General features: G+C 44.1%; 1 protein-coding gene across 1 annotated transcript in view; it reads left to right on the top strand.

Annotated features, from left to right (window-relative positions):
• Positions 1-380: 380 nt before the first annotated feature.
• Positions 381-20,284, top strand: part of RAPGEF2 (Rap guanine nucleotide exchange factor 2) — a 160,618-nt gene continuing 140,714 nt past the window's right edge. Inside the window, exon 1 of the mRNA XM_042829793.1 lies at positions 381-493. Coding sequence (XP_042685727.1) covers positions 425-493 — 69 coding nt within the window. The 5' untranslated portion in view covers positions 381-424. The remainder of the gene's footprint in view (positions 494-20,284) is intronic.

Here is a 20,284-nt window from a genome sequence, read left to right as displayed (position 1 = left end):
CGCGGTCCGCCCCGCCCCGCCCCGCTCCGCCCCGCCTCGGCCCCGCCTCCCCGAGCCAGCAACTTCCCCGTCGCCGAGACGGGCGCGGAGCCCCTAGCAGCTCGGATGGGAGGCGGCGGAGGTGCCCGTGGGGATGCGGCGGAGCGAGCCGGCGGGAGGCGCAGCGCCGGGTAGAGCGGGAGCGCGCAGCCGCCTCCGCCGGGCGCCTCCGGCCCGCCGGGAGCCCCCGCGCCTCCGGGGCTCGGCCGCGGCCTAAATCCGGGCGGCGGCGCTGCTGAGCCGAAGCGCCGCCGGGGTCCCCGCGCCGCCTCCCTCCGCTCGCCCCGGACCGCCGCTCCAGGCCGCTGCCGGCCCTCCTCCCCTCTGCCGTCCCGCCCTTCCGAGCCAGGCGGGAGCGGCCGCCGCGCCGGCGGAGCGAGGCGCGATGGCGTCCTACGTGGATAATAGCTTCCGCCAGGCGGTGATGAAGAACCCGGCGGAGCGGAGCCCCCAGGTAGGCGGCCCCTTCCCCGGGCGGGCGTGGAGGCGGGCGGGGGGCCCGCTGGCGGACGAGGGTGTTGGGGCGCGGGTCTGTAGCTGGGGAGCGGAACGGAGCGGAGGGGAGAGGAGAAGGCGTGCAAGTTTCTTCCCGCTGCCCAGTTTGGGGCACCAGGGGGGGTTTCCGGCGGGGCGGGAGTCGATGCTGAGCCCCATAGTGGGAGACGGGCGCTGCCGGGGCGAGCCGGGAAGCCAGCACCCCGCCGTGAGCTCCCGCTGCTCCCGGACGGGTGCCGTTGCCAGCTGTCTGCGGGCTAATGAGCTTTGCGCCGATCCCCCCGTCGCCGTGCACCGAGGCTAGCGGAGTTACTTTGCCGCGAGTTGCGGTGCCATCTGCCCTATTTTCCCCGCGCCCTGGGAGCCCGTTGCACTCCGGTTTTTAGGAAGGGATGTTTTTACTGATCATTTTGGCGAGTCTCTGATTGGCTGGCAACGGTTTCAAATTGGGGGCAAAGAGGAAACCTTAACTTTCGGCCTGCATCCATAAGTCATTCCTCTTGCTAGAGAGACGTCATTGTGGTCGTGTTATTTTTATCCCTGTGCTGGTGGAATATGTGTGAGAAAACAAAAGCTCCCATGGAAAAACACGCTAGCCGTATGGACATTACGTTAACCTGTCTTCTTTACGCATCTTCTAGTCTCCCCCTTATTTTTTTTAGCCTACTTCTGGAATGTGGGTTTTTTTTTTTTTTTTTGGGAGCTCAAGTGGTTCCTTTGTCCTTGATTGACCTTTCTAAATGTCCCTTAGCTCAGTGCAGGAGGGATCCGTTGGTGCCTGCTGGAAGTGTGGCGCTCTGGCAGCTGGGCCCTTGCATTGGGACAGTTGCAGGGTGGGAGCCTTGGGTTGGTGCTCGTCCCAGAGGTGGTTGTGGAGTGGTGGCCTGCTGCCGGTGGGGAGTGACACCACCAGTTGCTCAGGAACCAGTCAGTCAGGTCGTGGGGCCACCAGGCTGAGCGCGGGGAGCCAGCCCTTCCCCGTGACAGCTGTGAGCCTGTGCCAGGTGAGGCTGGAGCCTTGGCCCTGCCAGGCTGTGCTCTCTGCAAGGGGTGGCTGAAAAGAGCAGTGAACAAGTAGGAACTGGTGCAGTGAGGAAATCAGCTGGAAAGCAGGGATAAAGCCAGTGTGAAGGGCACAGAGCTAAATTGGGAACACCAGGGCTGCATTAATGTGCTAAAACTTCAAGAATCAGCAGACTGAAAGCGTGCTGTGCCATTTGCCACAGGAAAAGAAACCCACCCTGAAATCCACAGAGCTGACTGGCCAAAATAAGCCACAAATAGACCAGGCTGGTGGGAAATAGAGTGTGTCATCAGAATCACAGTATGGCTTAGGTTGGGAGAAACCTTAAAGATATGGAACTCCAACCCCCTGCTGTGAGTAGGGCTGCCACCCACCAGATCAGGCTGCACACGGGGGGTGGGGCATCTGTAATTTCTTTGGGCAGCCTGTTCGAGCACTGGGGGTGCTAGGAGCTGGGGTTCAGGCGTGCTTTTCCAGTGCTGCTGGTGGGAGTGATATGGTGGGGAGAGGGCCCTCTGCTCCATCAGACCCACTGTCCGCAGTCATGCTGTTGACCAGTCTGTAGTGTTTGTTTTCCACTCTGGAAGTAGTCTCAGTTTTATCTTACAGTGCTATTGGAATCTGAAAGAAATGTAGCTATGAGCGATATCTCTGTAATGCAGATATCTCTGTAATGCATTTATCAAGTGAAATTAAAAGCAAACAAACAGAAGTTGTTTCTGTATGAAGACACAAGGGACCTTGTTTTTTCTTGTTCCCTGAAAGTGACTTTTCTGTCCCTGTTTTCCTCTGCCTATGTTTTTGTTTCTCCGGCTGTCTACTGGAGATGCTTATTTTTAGCTTTTGGGAACTCATTAGGCCAAGTCATTGGGAGCTGACAGAGTGTTGGGAAGAGAAAATATATTTATCGTCTTCATGTCAGTACAGGAAATAACATGACAGCAGTGTTAGTATCGTGTTAGCTGCCTGCTCGTGTTAACCAACTCATTGGGCTCAGCTTCTCCCAAATTAGGGAGATGTGAATTTGCATCTGACGTTACTACTCTGCCCTGCACCAATTTAGTGAAGCGTCTTCACCACAGGCTCACAGCAAAGAGCGGAGTGACAGCAGCACAGTGAGCACTCAGGTGTAGGTACGGCTTCAGTGACTATTGGAGCTGGTGTAATCCGTTGGAGAAAGCAAACTAAACTGCATGAGCACATGTAGTGCAAAAACCTCATTGGTGATGATTGGAGAGGGCTTTTTTTTGTTTTTGAAAGGCAAACAATTCTGCACCTGCTTTGGGAAGTTCTAGCACCATACGTCTTCTGTGTGTCCATGTTTAAAAGTTTCTTTGTGTTCTACATATTACAGCTCAACACTCCATTGACTAGAACCCTAAATGAAGACAAAATGGAAACGTACCTAGCCTGCACTTCAGCATGTCTGTTGTGTAACAGAGCTTTCCTCTTTAACTGCTTTATTAAACTATTCATTTTCTCTTCGAAGACTTGAGCTGCAAAGTTAATTTAACTACTTTGGGGAATCTAAATTCTAAATGTTCATAAATTACAAATGGTTTTATGCCCTTGAGCTGTGACTAGTAACAGTCTAGTTTTTTTTTTTCCCTCCAAATGTCATATTAAAGCTATAAAATTTCAGTCCTATCAAAACCATTTGCTATTAGCTTCGTAGACCACCTCAGAGAGCATGCAGTTCTGTTCTGGAGGAGTTTAACCTAAAAAAAACCCACAAACCCAAAACAGGGCTCCTTTTGCTTTGCAATAGGAGAACCAGCACTAATCCCACTCTGCCCTAGCAGCTCAGTTGCATGGCGTGGTACGCGAGGAGCTCCCTACCTCAGAAGCTCCACATACTGGCTCACTGTTGGCATGCTGCACATTGACGTCTGCAGGAAGGGCAGTTTCAGTGTATGTATGCTTTAGATATACTTTTGGTGCTTCAAGTTTCCTTCTGGAAGCAGTTGATGTGCTTTGGTCCGGCAGTAAGAAGCCACAGGGGGATGATGGCACCAGCAGGCGAGGGAAGCTCTGCTGGTGCCCTGGGCTCAGTGCTGGCATGTTGTCATGTGTCAGAAGGCACCAGAGCAGGATGCCACTGCTGGGCAGATGTTCCCACTTCCAGTGCCTGGGAGGAACAATGGTTTAATTATAGGATGTACCTTGGCTTTTTCCAGATAATCTTTCAACTTGTTCTTCAGTGGCGTTATTTTTAACTTGTAGCCTCCGACAGTGTGTTTGTGTGCAGTATGAAGATAAGCCAGAAATGGACATTTCCTCCTTACTGTAATGGTCTCTTAGCAAATGAACAATGGGGTCACAGCAGATAAGTGCTCCATGTGCGAGTCCGATGCAGGGGGATAGATTCAAGTTTCATGTGTGTGAATGTGCTGAATGCAAGAGGGGATATTTGTTAGCATCCTCAGAATGGTGTCTGAAGTGGCACTGTCTGGGTCTGAACCTAAATCACTTTGATGTCTTCAGCCTAGGGCAGAGGAGCTGAGGGGAGAGCTGATTGCGGGTGCAGCACTGAGGGCAGCAGTCTGTGACAGCAACAGGGCCCAAGGGAATGGCGTGGAGCCTTGTCAGGGCAGGGGCAGCTAGGGGTTAGGAATAAGTTCTTCAGCTGAAGGTGGTGGGCATGGAACGGGCTGCCCAGGGCAGCGGGCATGGCCCCAAGCTGCTGGAGTTCAATGGCTATTTGGATACTGCTCTTGATACCGTTGTTGGGCGTAAGGTTTGGGTTTTGGGTGGTCTGTATGAAGACAGGGCTGGACTTGATGACCCTTGGGGATCCCTTTCATCTTGGGATGTTCTGTGATTCTTCCATAACTAGGAAGATGGTTGCAGATAGCGGGAAGAAGTTAGGACACAGATGTGCCTTGGCTGTAGTTATTTTTCTTGTCACATTTCAGCCTGTAATTGGGAGAATGTGAAAAACGAAGTGAAAAGAAGCGAGGCCTTTACCTGACAGAGCAAGTGATGTTTTCAGTAGGGAAGTAAGTTAGGGAATCCCTCTGAAGTAGAAGTGCACTTTTTCTCTTGCTGCTTACCCTTGAGCTACAGAATATTTTGTGACAGAATATCCTACTGAACAAACAACTCTGCCCGTGGGCCTTCTTGTGCCTGGTAACCCGAACTGCAAGCCCTTGCCCAGTTGCATTCTTTCCTGCGACCTCACTCATCTCGGGCTGTCAGAAAAGTTCAGGAATGTCTGATTCAGAACTTCCACCATAAATTTCCATGCGCTTCCTGAAGCTGAAGACTTGTGTTGTAATGCACTGCTCAGTTGGCTGCACGTTCTTGCAGAAAATCCCTTTATTTCCAGGCCTTTTTGAAGGAATTTTCCATAGGTGTTCACAGCTTTGTTGCTAAGTTTTGGCGATGATAAGAATGTAGAAGTTTGAATTTTCAATTTTTTTCATTAATCCTCCCCCATAGCAGTGCCATTGCTCTGTGCACGTGCAGATTTCTGTGCTGTGCAGCACTGAGCTTTGCCACTGCCTGCAGAACCCTGGTTGCAGTGAGAGCACCTTTATCTGCAGAGCAGAAACAGCTGATTTGAAGCCTTATCCTGAACACGTGCCTGCTCTCTCATTGCATCAGCAGGTCGTGGCTGGGGTAGCTGTACAAATCCAACCCAACTGGGAACTTGAACTTGGAAATTCCCAATGTAACTGTAGCAGTGGGCACAATGAATGCTGAAGCTGGTTAGAAGCAAACCTAACAGTTCAGCAGCAGAGGCAGAAGGGGCTTAGTTTGTTCTTGCCATAGAAGCAGCAACAGATAAGTAGGGTGCAAGTATTTGCCCAAAATCATGTTTTCCCTCTCAGGAGGGAGGGACGTTGTTCCACGGTCTGTCAGGTTATTCACACTTTGTACCTGTACTGATGACCAAAAATCATAAAACCATGACAGGAGGAGAGGAGAAAAAAGATTAAAATGTTTTCTCAGAAGATGTGTTGTATTATAGCTAATCTCCACTGTAATTGCTGTAAGGTGTTTTAAAAAACAGCTCCTTTTAAAGTTCTGGAACTGAAAAAAATAAAAGTCTTTATTCTTACTCAAATTATTAACAGGTGATAGCTACTAATTCATTCTGATGAATCCCCAATTTGATTTTGATGGTTTTTTTTTTCCTTAAATCAAGATGCTGCTACTTGATCGATTGCTGTGTTTCGAGAACAACCATATGTACACTGAACGGATGGTGCAAGAATTCCGACTTCCTCATGGAGAGCTTCATGAGAAAATGTATTTTGGCTTGTGTCTTGGGAACTTTCCCACAGTAGGAGATCTAATTTTTGCAAGGTATTGTTTGGGAATTCAAAAGGAGCGCTGGCAGAAAGATAGCTCCACAAAGAGCCTTTGTGAGAGGCAGCCTGGCCTGCACGCCGCTCACTGCCGCCAGCGTTGCAGATTTAATTTGCTGGATATATTTTGTGTGAAAGGATGCATTTTAGAAAGTCTCAAAATGGAAGTGGTGCTCCACTTTGCTGCTTCTGAACTTCGGGGAGTTCTGCACTTCTCTTGAAAGCGAGGAGAGAGAGGAGCTCTGTCGCAGAGCTTTTCTTACGGCTTTGTTTTCGCAGTTGAGAATAAGCTGTTTAGTCTCCGTTCAGCTGTGTTATGCACGTATATCTGTAGATATATTCCTTTGTGTGCCTCTCCATTGTCTGGCCTGAATAAAAGTGATTTAATATCTGGTTTTCAGCAGTTCTGAAGGATTCTGACTAACAATAATGAGCGGTATATATATATCATTGAAACACTAGAGGAAAAAGATCAACTTCAAATGTTTCAGTGGTCCCAGGGGAAAGAAAAAAGTGCCTTTTTTAATCACTGATAAAGCAAAGGAGTTTTTCTATGGTAATATTTTTCTGGATAAAAAGATTTCATGTTTTTGCCTTATTTTTTAAGGATATTCGTGTCTCTATCTGTATTTTACTTGTTCTGTAGTTGATTGGGAAACTTCTGGTAGCCTTTTCTGTTTGAATAGTCATTCAGACTTCATGTCTTATTAAATAACAGCCCCCCCAAAAAAAAAACCCAAAACAAAACGAACACCAAACCCCAAAAATGTAGGGAAGTGAGATAGTATGTTATGCAACTGTGGTTTGTATGCACTTGATGGAAATGAAGGCTGTACCACCAATGCAGCTGGAAGATCCTTCTGTTTGAGATTGGGTTTACTTAACCAGGAGGCGGAATCTTTACTGGTGCATTGTTTTTTTTCAAGTGGATAATCTTATTTAGGGGCTTTGTTTCTCATGGGATGTCTTCTGCTTCCTCATTTGTGCTGATCTGCCTGTTTGTGAGGCCAGAATATAAACAGGATAAGTGATTCAACCTTGTTAGCCGAACAAAAGAGAAGTGACTTACTCCAAGAGGTGGAGTGTGGCTTTTTCTTACTGAGACCTGGTGGTGCAATAGTGTGGTTTAGATTATGGCTCCAAATGTTGGTGTTGGTGCAACTGGGAGTGTGAAGGCTTGTGTTACAAGGTGGAGAGTAAATGCTTACGGCTTTGTGTAGGAACCTCTGAGCAGCGTAACCTCTGCAAATTGACCAGTGCTCTGTTTTCAGACACTTTCTTAAGGTGTATTAAAAAAAAAGGAATATTGTAGGAGTATTTATTCTTGCTGCAATTCCTAGCTGCCCAGAGAGGTGGTGAATGCCCCATCTTTGGAGACATCCAAGGTCGGCCTGGCTGGGGCTCTGAGCACCTGATGTGGCTGTAGACGTCCCTGGTCATTGCAGGGAGTTGGACTAGATGGCCTTTAAGGGTCACTTCCAACTGAAACGATTCTGTGATTCTAAAATCAGAATGTTTCTTGAACTAATGACGCATATGTGCAAGATAGGTCTTGAAAAGAGAGCTCTTCTGTCTTTATATGCTGTGCTGGAGATTAGCTTCAGGGGAAACCTTTGTGAGAACTTTGTTTTGTAGGTGTTTGTTCCCTGTTACTGTATAGCAATGGTAAGAAACTCAGCTAGCAGCACTATCTTTGTGTACATTGTATTGAGTGAGTAACATGTTAATGACTGATAGGCTTTGTGTGCCTAATACTGAGTCCTGTCTGTGATTGCATTGCTCTGTTGTAGGCAGCTGAGAAATGGATGCAGAGGGCTCTTTCTGAGGGAAATGAAGGTGTAAAGGGAACCTGCTGTTGTTGGTATGGTGTGGAGTGACAGTGCACGCTTCTCTGTTTCTTATCTGATGGGGCATACCTGCAATACAGACCCTGTGGTGTTTCTGTTTTGCCTTTGAGATGAGTGCTTCATCCTGTTAGGAAACTGTTCCTTCACCTGCACAGAACATCGTCCCAAAATATTTAATCTCGCCAAGGTCAGCAGCACCTTGCAGTCCTGTGGGCAGCCAGCAGGAACTCAAATGGCTGTATTGGCTTCGGCTTTGTCAGAAGGAGTATCAGAATACACAGCAGTAAATATTTAGCTATATTGTGAGTGGATAGAGTGTGCCTTGGCCACATGCCGTTGCAGATCTCTGTACCCACTGTCAGTGTCCCTGCAGGCACTGTGAGTGCCCTCCTCGGTGTGCACAGGGCATGCTGCCCACACCAGTTTGCAGGAAGGTGGGGAAGGAGCAGTCTTATTTATGTAGCTATGTCAGCATTTTGGCATCGTGGCCTTTTGTCGTGTTGACGTATGGTGGCCCTTGGTGGCTCTGCTGTTTTGGATGCCTGGTGCCCTGAAGCGTACTGTGTTGCCAAGATGTTTTATGTTGTGAAGCTTCTTCCAATTCCATTTGGATGCCAAAAGCTGCGGTGACCCAGTTGGTCTTGACCTGAGTTGTGATTTCCTGATGAGGGTGGCTAATGAATGGCCACTTCCCTGCTGGCAGCTGTAAATGGCTCATTGATTGAAGCTACATTAGTACTGTGCCTTTGTAAAATATTCATTTAGCTTGTGGATAAAATACAGGTTGAGGGTATAGAGAAGCTCAGCTTGATTGGATTGTTTCCTCTCTGGCTGTAATCTCAAAGGAGTAAGTAGCAAATATATCTAGAAAAAATATGGGAGTTATAGTTTATGGAGGATGGTCAATGGAACAAGAAATGAGATTTTGCACCAGTTTGTTATAAGTGCCAGTTATGTGCTCTGATTTATTAAATTCTTTTTTTATTGATGCAGTGGCTAAGTATTTTCTGTTCCCAGCTACAGACGTAGTGAGTAGTCAGTAAAGGACCAAGTAAAGCAGTTTTCACTCTAAACTCTGGAAAGGTAATTATGAAGGCATCTGAGTTACATTTCATCTTCTCTGTTGATGTGTATACACTAGTAGATGATGCATCAAACCTGTCTGTGAGCACCCTGCTCTAAGAACCGAGCATCTCTTCCTGTGTGATGCAGGTGTGGAGCAGCATGCTGACCAGGAGGGCTGTAGAGAGGGTAAAGGTGTTTCCAGCCTTGTTGCACTGCTCTGTGGCAGCTGGGAAACGCTAATTTCAGCTGATGTCTCATTTTAATTTGTGATGATTTACTTGAATGATGCCTGCTCCTTGGTCACAGGCTGCTCGTTGACTATCAGATGGCAACGCAGCTCAAGCTCGGCTGTTAAAAATGATTTGAGGCAACAGCGCCGAGGAAAGAGTAATTGGTGCAGAGGTTTTCAGAGGGGGGAGGAGGGGAGTTTATTGCATCTCTGCTGTGTCTGAGGCAGCCGTCTGTTTTAGTGCTGCTAGCTCTTGTTCTGCTAGGTACGGCACTGATGAATAGCTGGTCTCCATTGCTCCTAAATCCTCTTGAAGGAGCTTGTAAGGCTTTTATTTAGGATAACTCTTAGTAAAGTCTCTGTTCAGAAGCTGACCAATATCTAGACAGTGGATATTTCTGGAAAATAGTGGTTATGTATATGATGTGCTGGTGTACAGAATGCTTTGTTAGCTTTATAAAGCAGTGTTCAGTGACTGGAGTGGAGAATCCTGAGGTTTGCAGCAGTATGTGCTACTGGTCTGCATGGGAAGATGCTGTATTTCTGAATGCCCAGGTGGAACGTGAATCCTTTATCCATTTCTCCCTTCTCTTACTCATTGTACCTTGCCTGCTGCTGCGGTTTGATATCTGTCCTGATAATTTAATGGCTTCTATTTTTTCCCTTTTTATACCCCTGCTGGTGGTTTTAATTTTGTACCTCAAAGTAACCACCTCCTGTATTTTTCTTATTAGAGCACTTAGAGAAACACTCAGGTAGTCTTAGCTAATGCTTTCATTCATGCATATTAATTTCAGAGCAGGAAGGAAATTCCTCTTTACTTACAAAGTACTCTGCAGTGTATATCATAGAAAATATTGTCCACTTGTAGAAGAAATGTAGAAATACCCTCAGTACATCCTCATTTGAATTGGCTTACATGAAACCTTGAACTGTGTAGGGCTGATGAACTAAGTTTGCTTTTTAAGGTCTAGCGTTCTTGTGTGAGTGAATATTCCATGTGAATGTAAAAGAAAAGTAAAAAAAGAAAAAAACAACTCTTTGTGCAGCCTGTCTTAGCTGGATAGTAAATGAACATTCAGCTGTGACGAAAGTAGCACGGTTTGCAGAGACACAACCTAAATAAACCCAGGAAGGCTCGCTGTTGACATTGGCCCACATCTTAGCACAGGAGTTCCCTTACACGTCTCTTAAACAAAGGGGATTTGTTTGGAACAGGTGCTCTAATGGCTGCCCTGGCCTTCAGAAATAGTTCTTAGGTGAAGTAGTACTGCAGTAAACCGTAGCTAGTTTCATAAGGCATCTTGGTTTATTGCGTATTTTTCATTCTATTTTTTTCCTCAAAAAAGCAATCTTGGTGATAGCTTCGTGATGCTTGCTCCCTCTTACACAGTTGTATATTTTTAGAAGGTGCCTGTCACAGTTTGACAGGCCAGCATGCAGCCAACACCTCTGCAGCTGCTAAAATGCAGTTCCCAAGATGACTTTGTAAACTACATGTAATGAATTAATGCCTACCCTGGCTGTTCCAGGGTGCTCTCAGTTTGCAGTAAGAAATGGGCAGCTTGAACTCCAGCTCTGCTGGATGTGTGAAAGGACAGCAAAATTGAGATGCACATATTAAATTCTGAAACTATACTATAATGCATTAGGTGCTGTTAATGTTGTAGGATGGGCATGAGAGTGCCTTGTGAGTTGCATGAGTATGTGGAAAGGCTTGCATTTAATTTACTGAGAGTAGCAAAAGATGATTCTACATCAGTTTGTTGTAAATAGAGGTGGGAGATGAAGAAGTAGCCGTGCCATCACCTTATGCTGGTAAGACAGGCTACTGCCACACTGCATTGCTTTGGGAAAACAGTATCTGATTTTAAAAGAAAAATAAAAATCCCACTTTGTACAAGCATTACACGATACCTTACTTGATTTCTTTCTGATTTCTTCTATTTATAGACATCTTGTTTCAGATTTATCTGGAAGCAAAGGTCAGGAAGTGCTTTATTCCAAAAATGCTACTTGTTGTGGGTTTCTGGCATGTCCTCTCCCTGCTCCTTCCTGTGAGGAACTGTACAGAAAGTATTTTTCCACAGTGAAGCACAGTTCCTCAGCTCTGCAGATTTCAGGCTCTGCTGCCTGTGGCTTATATTGCTTCACTTCCAATAACAGTACTGTTTTTTCATCATCTCTTGGTGTCCGCATCAGTGATTGAACTGCAGAAGATGCTAACTGCTTTATTGGAAAGCATTACAACTTTGAACGGTGTCTGCGTGTGGGTTGGGGTGTGGGGGGCATAGCAACTTGGACTCTGTCCTGTTTGACAGGGCTCATTTCCCACGTGGGGTTTCAGACCGCTGAATCATAGAATGGTTTGGGCTGGTATGGACCTCAGAGCCCACCCTGCCCCAACTCCTGCTGCCAACAGGGCTGCCTCCCACCAGCTCAGGCTGCCCAGGGCCCCATCCAGCCTTGAGCACCTGCAGAGATGGGGCACCCACAGCTCTCTGGGCAGCTGTGCCAGGGCTTCACCACCCTCTGAGGAAAGAATTTCTTCCTAATGTCTAAATCTCCCTTCTTTTAGTTCAAACATCCCCCCCCTTTTCCTATCTCTACCAGCCAGTGTAAGAAAAAAAGTTGTTTTCCCTTCTATCTGTAAGCTCCCTTTAAGTACTGGAAGGTCATAATGACTTTATTTCAGACTGGAATATGTATGTACGTGGGAGAAATGCTCAGCCGTTCTGTGTACTTCCACCAAGCATTTAGGGGCATGGTCTTGAACCAACATCGCTTTGTCTTTGCCATCTAGGAGGAGATGAGAATACAAAGCCCGAGGTCATGAAATGAATAAGGCTTTTTGCTAATTCTAGGGTAGGGAGAGGTTTTTCCTCCCCCCGTGTACAAACAAAAGGCATTCTTTTCAACTAGTCTTCTGAGAGAGTGTGGTAATTCTGAGGGCGGTGAAGATGTGGGATAGAAGTGCAACACATGCTTTTGACGAAACAACTGCTTTTGTGGTGGCTGGAGTTCAGTGCAAGGTCTTCAACGCTGAGCTAATTTCTCACCCAGCACTGCTTAGTCATTCAAGCTTGTGCTGTTCTGCTCATGCAGTGCTGACCAAACTTGTATGCTTCTGGTGTGACTACTTGAGGCAATCAGTGCTCCTAAGCGCTCTTGAGGAATAGGTATTACTCTAAGGAATTTGGAAGTTAGCTATAATTTAAGTCAAAATTAAAAATGTTTATCTAAGCAAAAGCCCTGCTGCCAAGTCGTCTTGGTTACTAATTTTTATTTTTTTTTTTGCATTTAATCCTATGTACTTGCAGAGTCTGATGACCTGTAACTCCTCCTGTTTGAGTCAGTGTGTTGTAATGACTGACCTGCACTCTATAGTGACTGTTTGGCCCTTTGACTTGCTTTCATATTGTTGTGTTTCTTCCATATGCCATAAACTCGTGTTTGAAAATCAGGACTGTCAGCAATTGTGGAACTTCTTGTGAACTTCAGGTCCCTGCAACTGGCTGCTTTGTGATTTTTTTTTTATAATGGACTTGATTTGTGTTTAGTACTTTCTATTTACTTTTAGTGGACTTTCCAATCTGTTGCCTTGAACAGGTTTCAAGGAACCAAATCTGTGAATTTAGTTGTTGCTATTTGACAACCTCATTCTTAGCGTGTAGCACTGTTTGAAAGAGACTTATGAAAGCAGCTTAGTGAACGTAAAGCTTCTCTTAGCTGTTACAGGTTGAAGTGCTGACTGGACTGATTTAAATTTACTCCAGCAAACGTTGTGGCATTTGTTAAGAATGTACTGTGAACAAAATAGTTTTGTACGTTCACCCTGTTTCTAACCTTCTTGTTGCCCCGCTGGTTGTGTTATCAATTTTGCATTCAGTGTTTAAATAAAACATGAGATTAAAAACAAGTGCCCTTTTGATAGTGAGGGCTAGGGGCTCAGCCACGTGTGAGCTGCTCCTGCTTCCTTTTCCATACAGTCTGCAGAGGGTGAGGAGCTTGAATGTTTTTAGGGCTTTACTTTTTATTTCTCACTCTTAAATATTCACCACAGTAGGTGGGGAGAGTCTGCTTTATATTTTTCTCCTTTTCCTGATTGCTAAACCTGTAAAATAACAGGGACCTACAATTAAGACAAAACAACACCAACAACAAACACTCAGACCTTATTAATAACTCCTATGCCTTGTTTTCCAGCTGTAAAATGCAGAAAAGCATCTTTTCAGGCTGTCTGGTGTCTGTTGGAAGCTGGCCTTGAAACCACTGCAGTAAGACTGCAGGCAGAAATGAGCAATTCTGTCCTCAGATTAATGAGTAGACCTGGCAGCTCTAAAGTGAGGTGAGAGGCCAGGCGATGTGTGTTGAAAATGATGTTTTATGCATTTACTTCATTCACTTCGTATCTTAGTTTCGTATCTAAATGCTCTCTAAAATGTCAGAATGAATTACCTTAAGATAGATGCGTGATTTGTTTCCAGAAGATGAAGTAGTGACTGTAAGTAGCTGGAGGAACAAGAGCTGGTTGTTCTGTACAGGAGCTGTTACTGCAGCCAGTGGCAGAACTGCAGGCCGCACCGTGGTGTTTGGCAGCAGGACGCTGAGGTTGAGTCATTTGAGCAAACTCCAGGTCTGACTGTATGGCTCGTGAGAGATCTGCATTGCAGCTGCTTTGGTGGAAAGTCACAAAAGACTTGCTTAAAGGATACCTGCAAAACCTGGTGAGGCTGCATTTGTGAGTGAGTGAGAAAGCTTGAGTTATGAGCCCGCTAGCTTGGGAAGTACATTTATGTACTCTCCAAACACTCTGAGTTAACTCACTCGTGAGTTCCCTACTTTTGGAATATTAAGAAGAAATTGCCAGGGAATGAATTCACCAGTTCACTTAATATTCTCAGAAGAACTGTTAAGAACATAAAGATGTTTTCCTACAATTAAAAAAAAATATGAATATAAAAATGAGGACGCCTGCAAATCCAAAGATTGCATTTTGATCCAAGATACATGGAGAAAATAGAGTGAGAAAATTCCAGGTAGGGGCGAGATAATGACCTGATAGAAAGCCAGGTAAAGGAAAACGTCCCTTAGAGTCTCACAGTTGGTACTGACTGGGAGTTTTTTCTGTCCTCTCATTCTACTGCTTATTCTCTGCTCTTCCTATTCTCTTCAGCTGCAGTCTTTTCTTTGTGAGGGTCTCTATTTCTGATCCCTTTGTGCTGCCAGGATTCAGCTTTATAAAATTCTGAAGCTATTCACTTTGGTAATGAACAATGTAAGAAAAAACGCTTCAGGGATAAAGAGGAATTCGGTCTGTCATAATCACTAAATTGTACTTGCTGCTTATGGAGATGCCTTCCCCAGCCTCAAGAAATGCTTCTCTTGCAGATCCCATGCAGTATCAAACTCTGAAGGATGAGGTGGCGATTGCGCTGACATCTGTTTGCATGATGAATTAAAAAAAAGAAAGCAAGCCCACACTGGAGTTATTATTATTATTATTTTTTTGGCTTATTACTTATGAAGATTCTGCTCAATCAATAGTCTCAGTGGATTACATTTGCCTTTTATTAAAAAATGAAGTTCCCAGTAGTAACAACATGATACTGAAATGACACACGTTAGAAATGGTTTCTGACTTTTCGTATGTTAAAAAAAATCTATTCAAACATCTGTTTATACTTGTGTGAAATCAAGAAAAATTATTTGTTGTTCTGTGGGGTATATATGTGGTTTTTTTTCTATTTTGCATTAAAAATAAATGACTTTTTGCAATTGACCTAGCTTAGCTGCACTTAGGTTTTATTCATTGATAGCTCGAAATAATTGAAACAGGAATATGCTTTAAATATTCAATTTTGGAACATTTTTGTTACTTTTTTCTTCTAATATTTTTTTCTAGCTAATCTGTTATATTTGTTTTTGGTATAGATATAACAGTTCTTTACTGTCATTGGTTCAAACAAGTGAAACCTGTTCTTTAAACATGAAATAAAACTGGAGCGTGTTGTGTAGGAGATCTGTAAAACACCATACGTGAGAGTAAAAAGTGTTCTTTCCAAACTGGCATTTCAGACTTGGGGTTGTGGGTTGAAAAAGGGCAGTAGTTTATCAGTCTTGCCCTAGTTTTGTTAAGGATGCAATCCTGAACATCAGCTGTATAAGGAATTATTGAAATTATACGCTGTTTTTAGAAATATAAAAATACATAAATAAAAATATTAAAAAATATAGATTGTATCCAGCGTTAACTTGTTGTGGGACCCTGGAAAAGTTGTCTTTCTATGCAATTTTGAGAAATAAGCTTTTTCTTGTGCTTTTTCTGTTGACTGCTCCTTGTTTGGCACTTCACTCAGGACTAGTGGGAAGAACTGTGGATCTGGATCCTAAGAACTGCTTTTTTATTCAGCGTAAAGTGAGGGTGAAGAAATATATTTTATGCATGCAGGGGGGGAATATTTTAGCAACAAGCAGTTTTGCACTCTGTTGCCATTGAAGCTAGAAGAGCGGGTGGAGGACAGGAGTGGGTGGAGGACTGGAGGGCTCTTTTTTTTTTCCCCATCCAATTTGACTTCTTGCAAATGAACCCTCTGGGATATATTTTTGTGTCCAGCTCCTTTGAGTGTCTCTGGAGGTTGCTTGTGCTTCCGATGACAGCCATCTAGAAAGAACTTCTAGTTGGTTCTGCATGACAACTCAGTGCTCTTCTGTAATTGCTACCCTGTGGACAGCCCAGAGGCACTGCCTGCTTAACAAGGCGTATCTTAAGGCTTTGCTCTCTTCTGTCCGTTGGACTAGCACTAGCTGCTATCTGCAGGGACTTTCTAGCCACCTCAGAGCCATTTAAATTAGTGGAGCTGCTAAGAAGTTAACTTTCAGAACACCATCCTCTCCTGTCTTTTTGCCACCTAGGCGCTCCTACTTTTAACGCTCCCATGAAAAAATGGTTTTGTGCATCTTCTTATTCAAGGATGGCAAATAGTGTTTCTGATGCCCTGCAGTGCAACTTACTGTGTGACAGTGTAACTAATGATCAGAGTCCTCAGTAGCTGATGCAGTTTCACATAATGTGGGTGCTGGGGTCCCCGTGGTTAGCCCATCAAAACACAGCAGATTTTGAAGGGGAAAGAAGAGCTTTCACCAATCAAACCTAACAATATTACGGTGCTGTGCGTCACCCTGAGCATTGCCATGCTCCTTTCACTGTAAGCCTTTGATTTGAAACAACCATCTGTAATACTTCCCTTTTCCAAAACAGACGAGGTTGATTTGGTGTCAGTGTTTGGTCCTGTTTCTCTGAAGATTTGAAGAGAAAGAAAACAAAACTTATTTGTATGCAAAATGAATATAATGGCAAGCCTGGAAGTGTTCACTGGATCACACCTTATGAACAGGTGCCACTGCTTAAGAATAACACAGGCAATAATGACTACTGCAGAAGTTGGAAGCAGTACCTGTAAGTATTCCGAAATGTTAATGACCTTCAGCCCGCAAGTCCAGACAGTTTCTTAAGGCTGTTGAAAACGCTGAACAACGAAGTGCAGGGATGTTCACCAAGAGTAACAGAACAGCCAAGTAGATGCTTTGTGTGACTGCTCTGACGTGCGGGTGAACGTTAACCGCTTTAGCAGAACCACGTCTTTCTAAGAACTTGGTGGTTTTCTTCAGGCTAAGCCCCAGGTGAATAATACAGGAAAAAGAATAAAATATGAAAGCGCTGCGGGTCAGAGTGCACAACACATTTCCAGGTATCATCTTTTCCTCCCCACTGTTAACTGTCTCCTCCAGCAACTTATTTGATTTGTAGTTCTTCAAAACCCGAATTGTTTCATTTAATGCAGCTGCAGAAGGAAATAACTTCCAGAGGAGGGTTGGATAAGGAGTGTGTTGTGGGCTTTCAGTTCATAGCAGCTGGGCCCTTTGTTTTTTTTTTTTTTTTTTTTTTTTGCTTAAGTACATCTGAACTGTGTTAATTCCAATTTCCACAACTACGTGTGACTATTTTCCTGCAAGATATTGTGAAGGGCTTTCTCAGTATGGCCAAGCTTTCTAACTTATTGTCTGCTCCCTATTGCTATCCAGGTAGAAATGTGCTTTCAATGCGCTCTGATTCTAGCAGCTCCTTAATCTAAGCATATCACAGCATATCACTGTGATCTGTGATATTGACAAGATCATTCATGTACTGACTTAAGAGAATATAGAGCCATAAGAAGTTGCATCCTGTACTGTAGCTGCAGGAGTTTGTCTAAGCTGGCATCCTCTCAGGAAGGTAATGTCTGTGATGCTTTCCTGTGCAGTAGTACAAGTGTAACTGACGCTCTGTTCATTTTTTTTTTAACCAGCAAAAATACTTTTGATCATTTTATATCACAAAATACTCTATTTGTTCTGAGAAGTGACATATAGTGCACTGGCAGAGCAGCTTTTGCAGGTGTCTCCTCTCGTGTCAGCTAGCTCTGACTGCCTTTGTAGGCTGTTCTTTTTATAAAACTGTCTGCAGAGAGGGTGTAGGAGTGATAATAGCAGCTTTCATTTTCATGAAATTTAGTGAAGTGTTTGCAGTTTCCCTGATATCTTCCTGTACAAGTATTACTTCACCAATGAATTACAGGACTGTTAAGCTAACTGATCTGCAGGTGTTCCTGAATTTTTGGTTGTCTGTGATGTTGATGGATGTGTCTCATCTCACTGTGCTTCTATTTATAAGAGGTACCAAGAGAAACTGAAACAGCCTTCTTTTTTCCAATAAATTACAAAAATATGGTGTGACTGGCTTGAAACCTTTCTTGGAGAACAGAGGAGAATGCTGAGATGATGAATATTGCTATATGAAACATGAAGCCATTAGGCAAGCTGGCTTAAGGGTTGGACTGCTGACTGCATGTCATATTTCAGAGGGACATGCAGGAGTGTGGGGTGATTAGATCCTCTGCAGTATTACTTCTGGTCTTGCGAAGATGGCGTGCTTTGGAATGGAAATGCTACTGGTGTGAAGAGGGGAGGGGGAAAATTGCAGCTTACATTGATTCATTACTGTCTAGTTATTTGGTGTGCGTGTAAAATTTTTATGTGGGAAGATGGAGTGCAGCTATAATAGAGTTAGGAACAGAAACAGCCTTTCAGTAGTTTTCTGCTTGGATCCAAAAAAGCACTCATTTAGAAGAAGGTGTAAACCGAGGAGTTAGGTGACCTCATGTCCCTCCTTCATTGCCAGTATTGTGTCTGAAAATACAGGTCTGATGCTTTAAGTGCTCGTTGCTTAAGGTTGTGGCAGTGTGGAGTTGAAAGTAACACCACTCATGTCAAAAAAAGTAAGCAGGAGCTTTGTATCTCTGCTGAAACACTCTTGGTGGAAGGCCTACTTTCTTTCTTCTTTGCTTAAGCTCAGGCAAACCTGAAGAAAACCAAAAGAAATTATCTTTGCTGACCTTGGTGGGCACTGCCAGCAGTGGAATATGGAAGAGTTCAACATAGAGGCAGCATCCACAGTTTAAGGCATGAATTGAAACTTAAGTTGCACGTAGGAAGTAAATATACTTGAAAATCTCCATTAAGTCTGCATTTCTTCTTTTTGCAGTGAAGTTTAGTCTCTCTTATTTCCACGTAGAAACACAACCTAATGTCTCAAAATACTGTCAGCTTTCCATTGTCCTTAGAAGTAGTGTATTTGCACTCCTTGAGATTTAAGATAGCCAAGCGACGTCTGTAGCTGTAAATAATCTTGATGTTGGATGTGGGATGTGGGTTTGTTGTTAGGATGCTTTTGTTCTCTTCGAGTCTGTTGTATGCATTGGGTGGGGGAAAATGAAAACCATAGCATCATGTTCATGAATGTGCTTAGAAAAATATTCCTTCTGAATTTCTGGTACCAGACTTTACTGTGGAGAGACATATTCCTATAGTCTGGAAACCAAACTGTTGCCACCATGGCTGAACAGTGATTTCAGAGGCAATGCTTGTTGGGTAAACTATCTTGGCAAAAAACAGACTTTCTGTAGTCTATGACTGCTTTGTTTCTTGCAGCTGTATTGTTGCAGATAGGAGGCCTCACTGTTTAATTAAACCTTGCTCTGTAAACAGGGGAAAAAAGCTACAATTTTTTCTACCTGATGATAATTTTTTTTCTACCCTTTGAAAACTATGCTGCCAAATTTGACAGTAAAACTGTCAGTATTTTTAACATCTGAAGTTAAGGAGCAACTTCTTTAAGTAGTCATAGCCTGGATTTACCGTATTTAGAAGTGAATCATTTCAACACTTCTGACAGCCTGCATTTAGCAGCACGTGTCATGCGTAGCAAAGAGCCAGCAGTGAGCAGATGAGTGGTCCGTCAGCAGCTGCCATGAGTGAATGCTGGTTTAAGCCATAGCTCTTAATGAGTTCTGCCATGAACAGGACGAACGTGTATCCGAAGCCTTTAGGGCGTTGGGAGGCTCAATTTCTTTACACTACAAAACAAAAATTAACTTTTTGTAGTCACCTAGGGCCTTAAGGTGCCTGTAATAGCAGAGTTGTGCTTAATCTGTTTCTTTTGTGGATTTCATTTTTTGCAAAAACGTTAATAAAGGGTGTATCTGGAAACCAGCTGAAGATACCAGACGTTCATTGATGATCTTTCTGCAAAGATCCCATCTCTGTAGTTCTGTTAGTAGATTTTTTTTCCCCCAGAGTGGAGAAGGGGGGACACGAACCAGAGTTGGTTCTATTGGTTGTGTACAGTCTTGCTAGTTCAATTTCCCTATGTTCCTGCAAGAAGTTTTTTTGAAGATAAGACTGTAGCATTTCTAAGTTGTGAACTGTAAAATATCAGAAATCCCAGAGAGATCCTTTACTTCTGTGCTGTTGTTAATAAATTATAAGTTGTGATTAAGTAAAGATAGAGCTGCAGAAATGCTTATGTTTGTGGAACCTGAAAAAATTCTGTCTGATTTATGTGAGCTGCTCATGCTGCTTAACTTCAGCAGATATAAAGAGATTCGAGTTTATTAAAGTTGGAAAAGGCCTCTAAGATCTGGTCCATCACCACCTTGCCCATGTGTGCCACATGTACACAGTTGTAGCTAGCAAAACCCCTACAGAGAGCCACAAGCATTTCCCTCAGCAAACTTGGAATGTTCTTCTTCAGGAAGCCAAGTATAAACTGTAAGGAGACCAAAAATTCTTTAGTTAATATTCATTTTTAATTGTAGAAATGAGGTGATTAGCTCCGGGCCTTGAAAATAACTGTCAAGTGTGAGCCAGTAGCAGGTGTACAGGCTTTGAAAGG

Source organism: Centrocercus urophasianus, unplaced genomic scaffold, assembly GCF_019232065.1.
Source record: "Centrocercus urophasianus isolate 14NV4802_14NV808 unplaced genomic scaffold, USGS_Curo_1.0 seq_32, whole genome shotgun sequence".
Taxonomy (NCBI): domain Eukaryota; kingdom Metazoa; phylum Chordata; class Aves; order Galliformes; family Phasianidae; genus Centrocercus; species Centrocercus urophasianus.
Note: the sequence above shows the minus strand (reverse complement) of the source record. Positions and strands in the feature narration are given on the sequence as shown.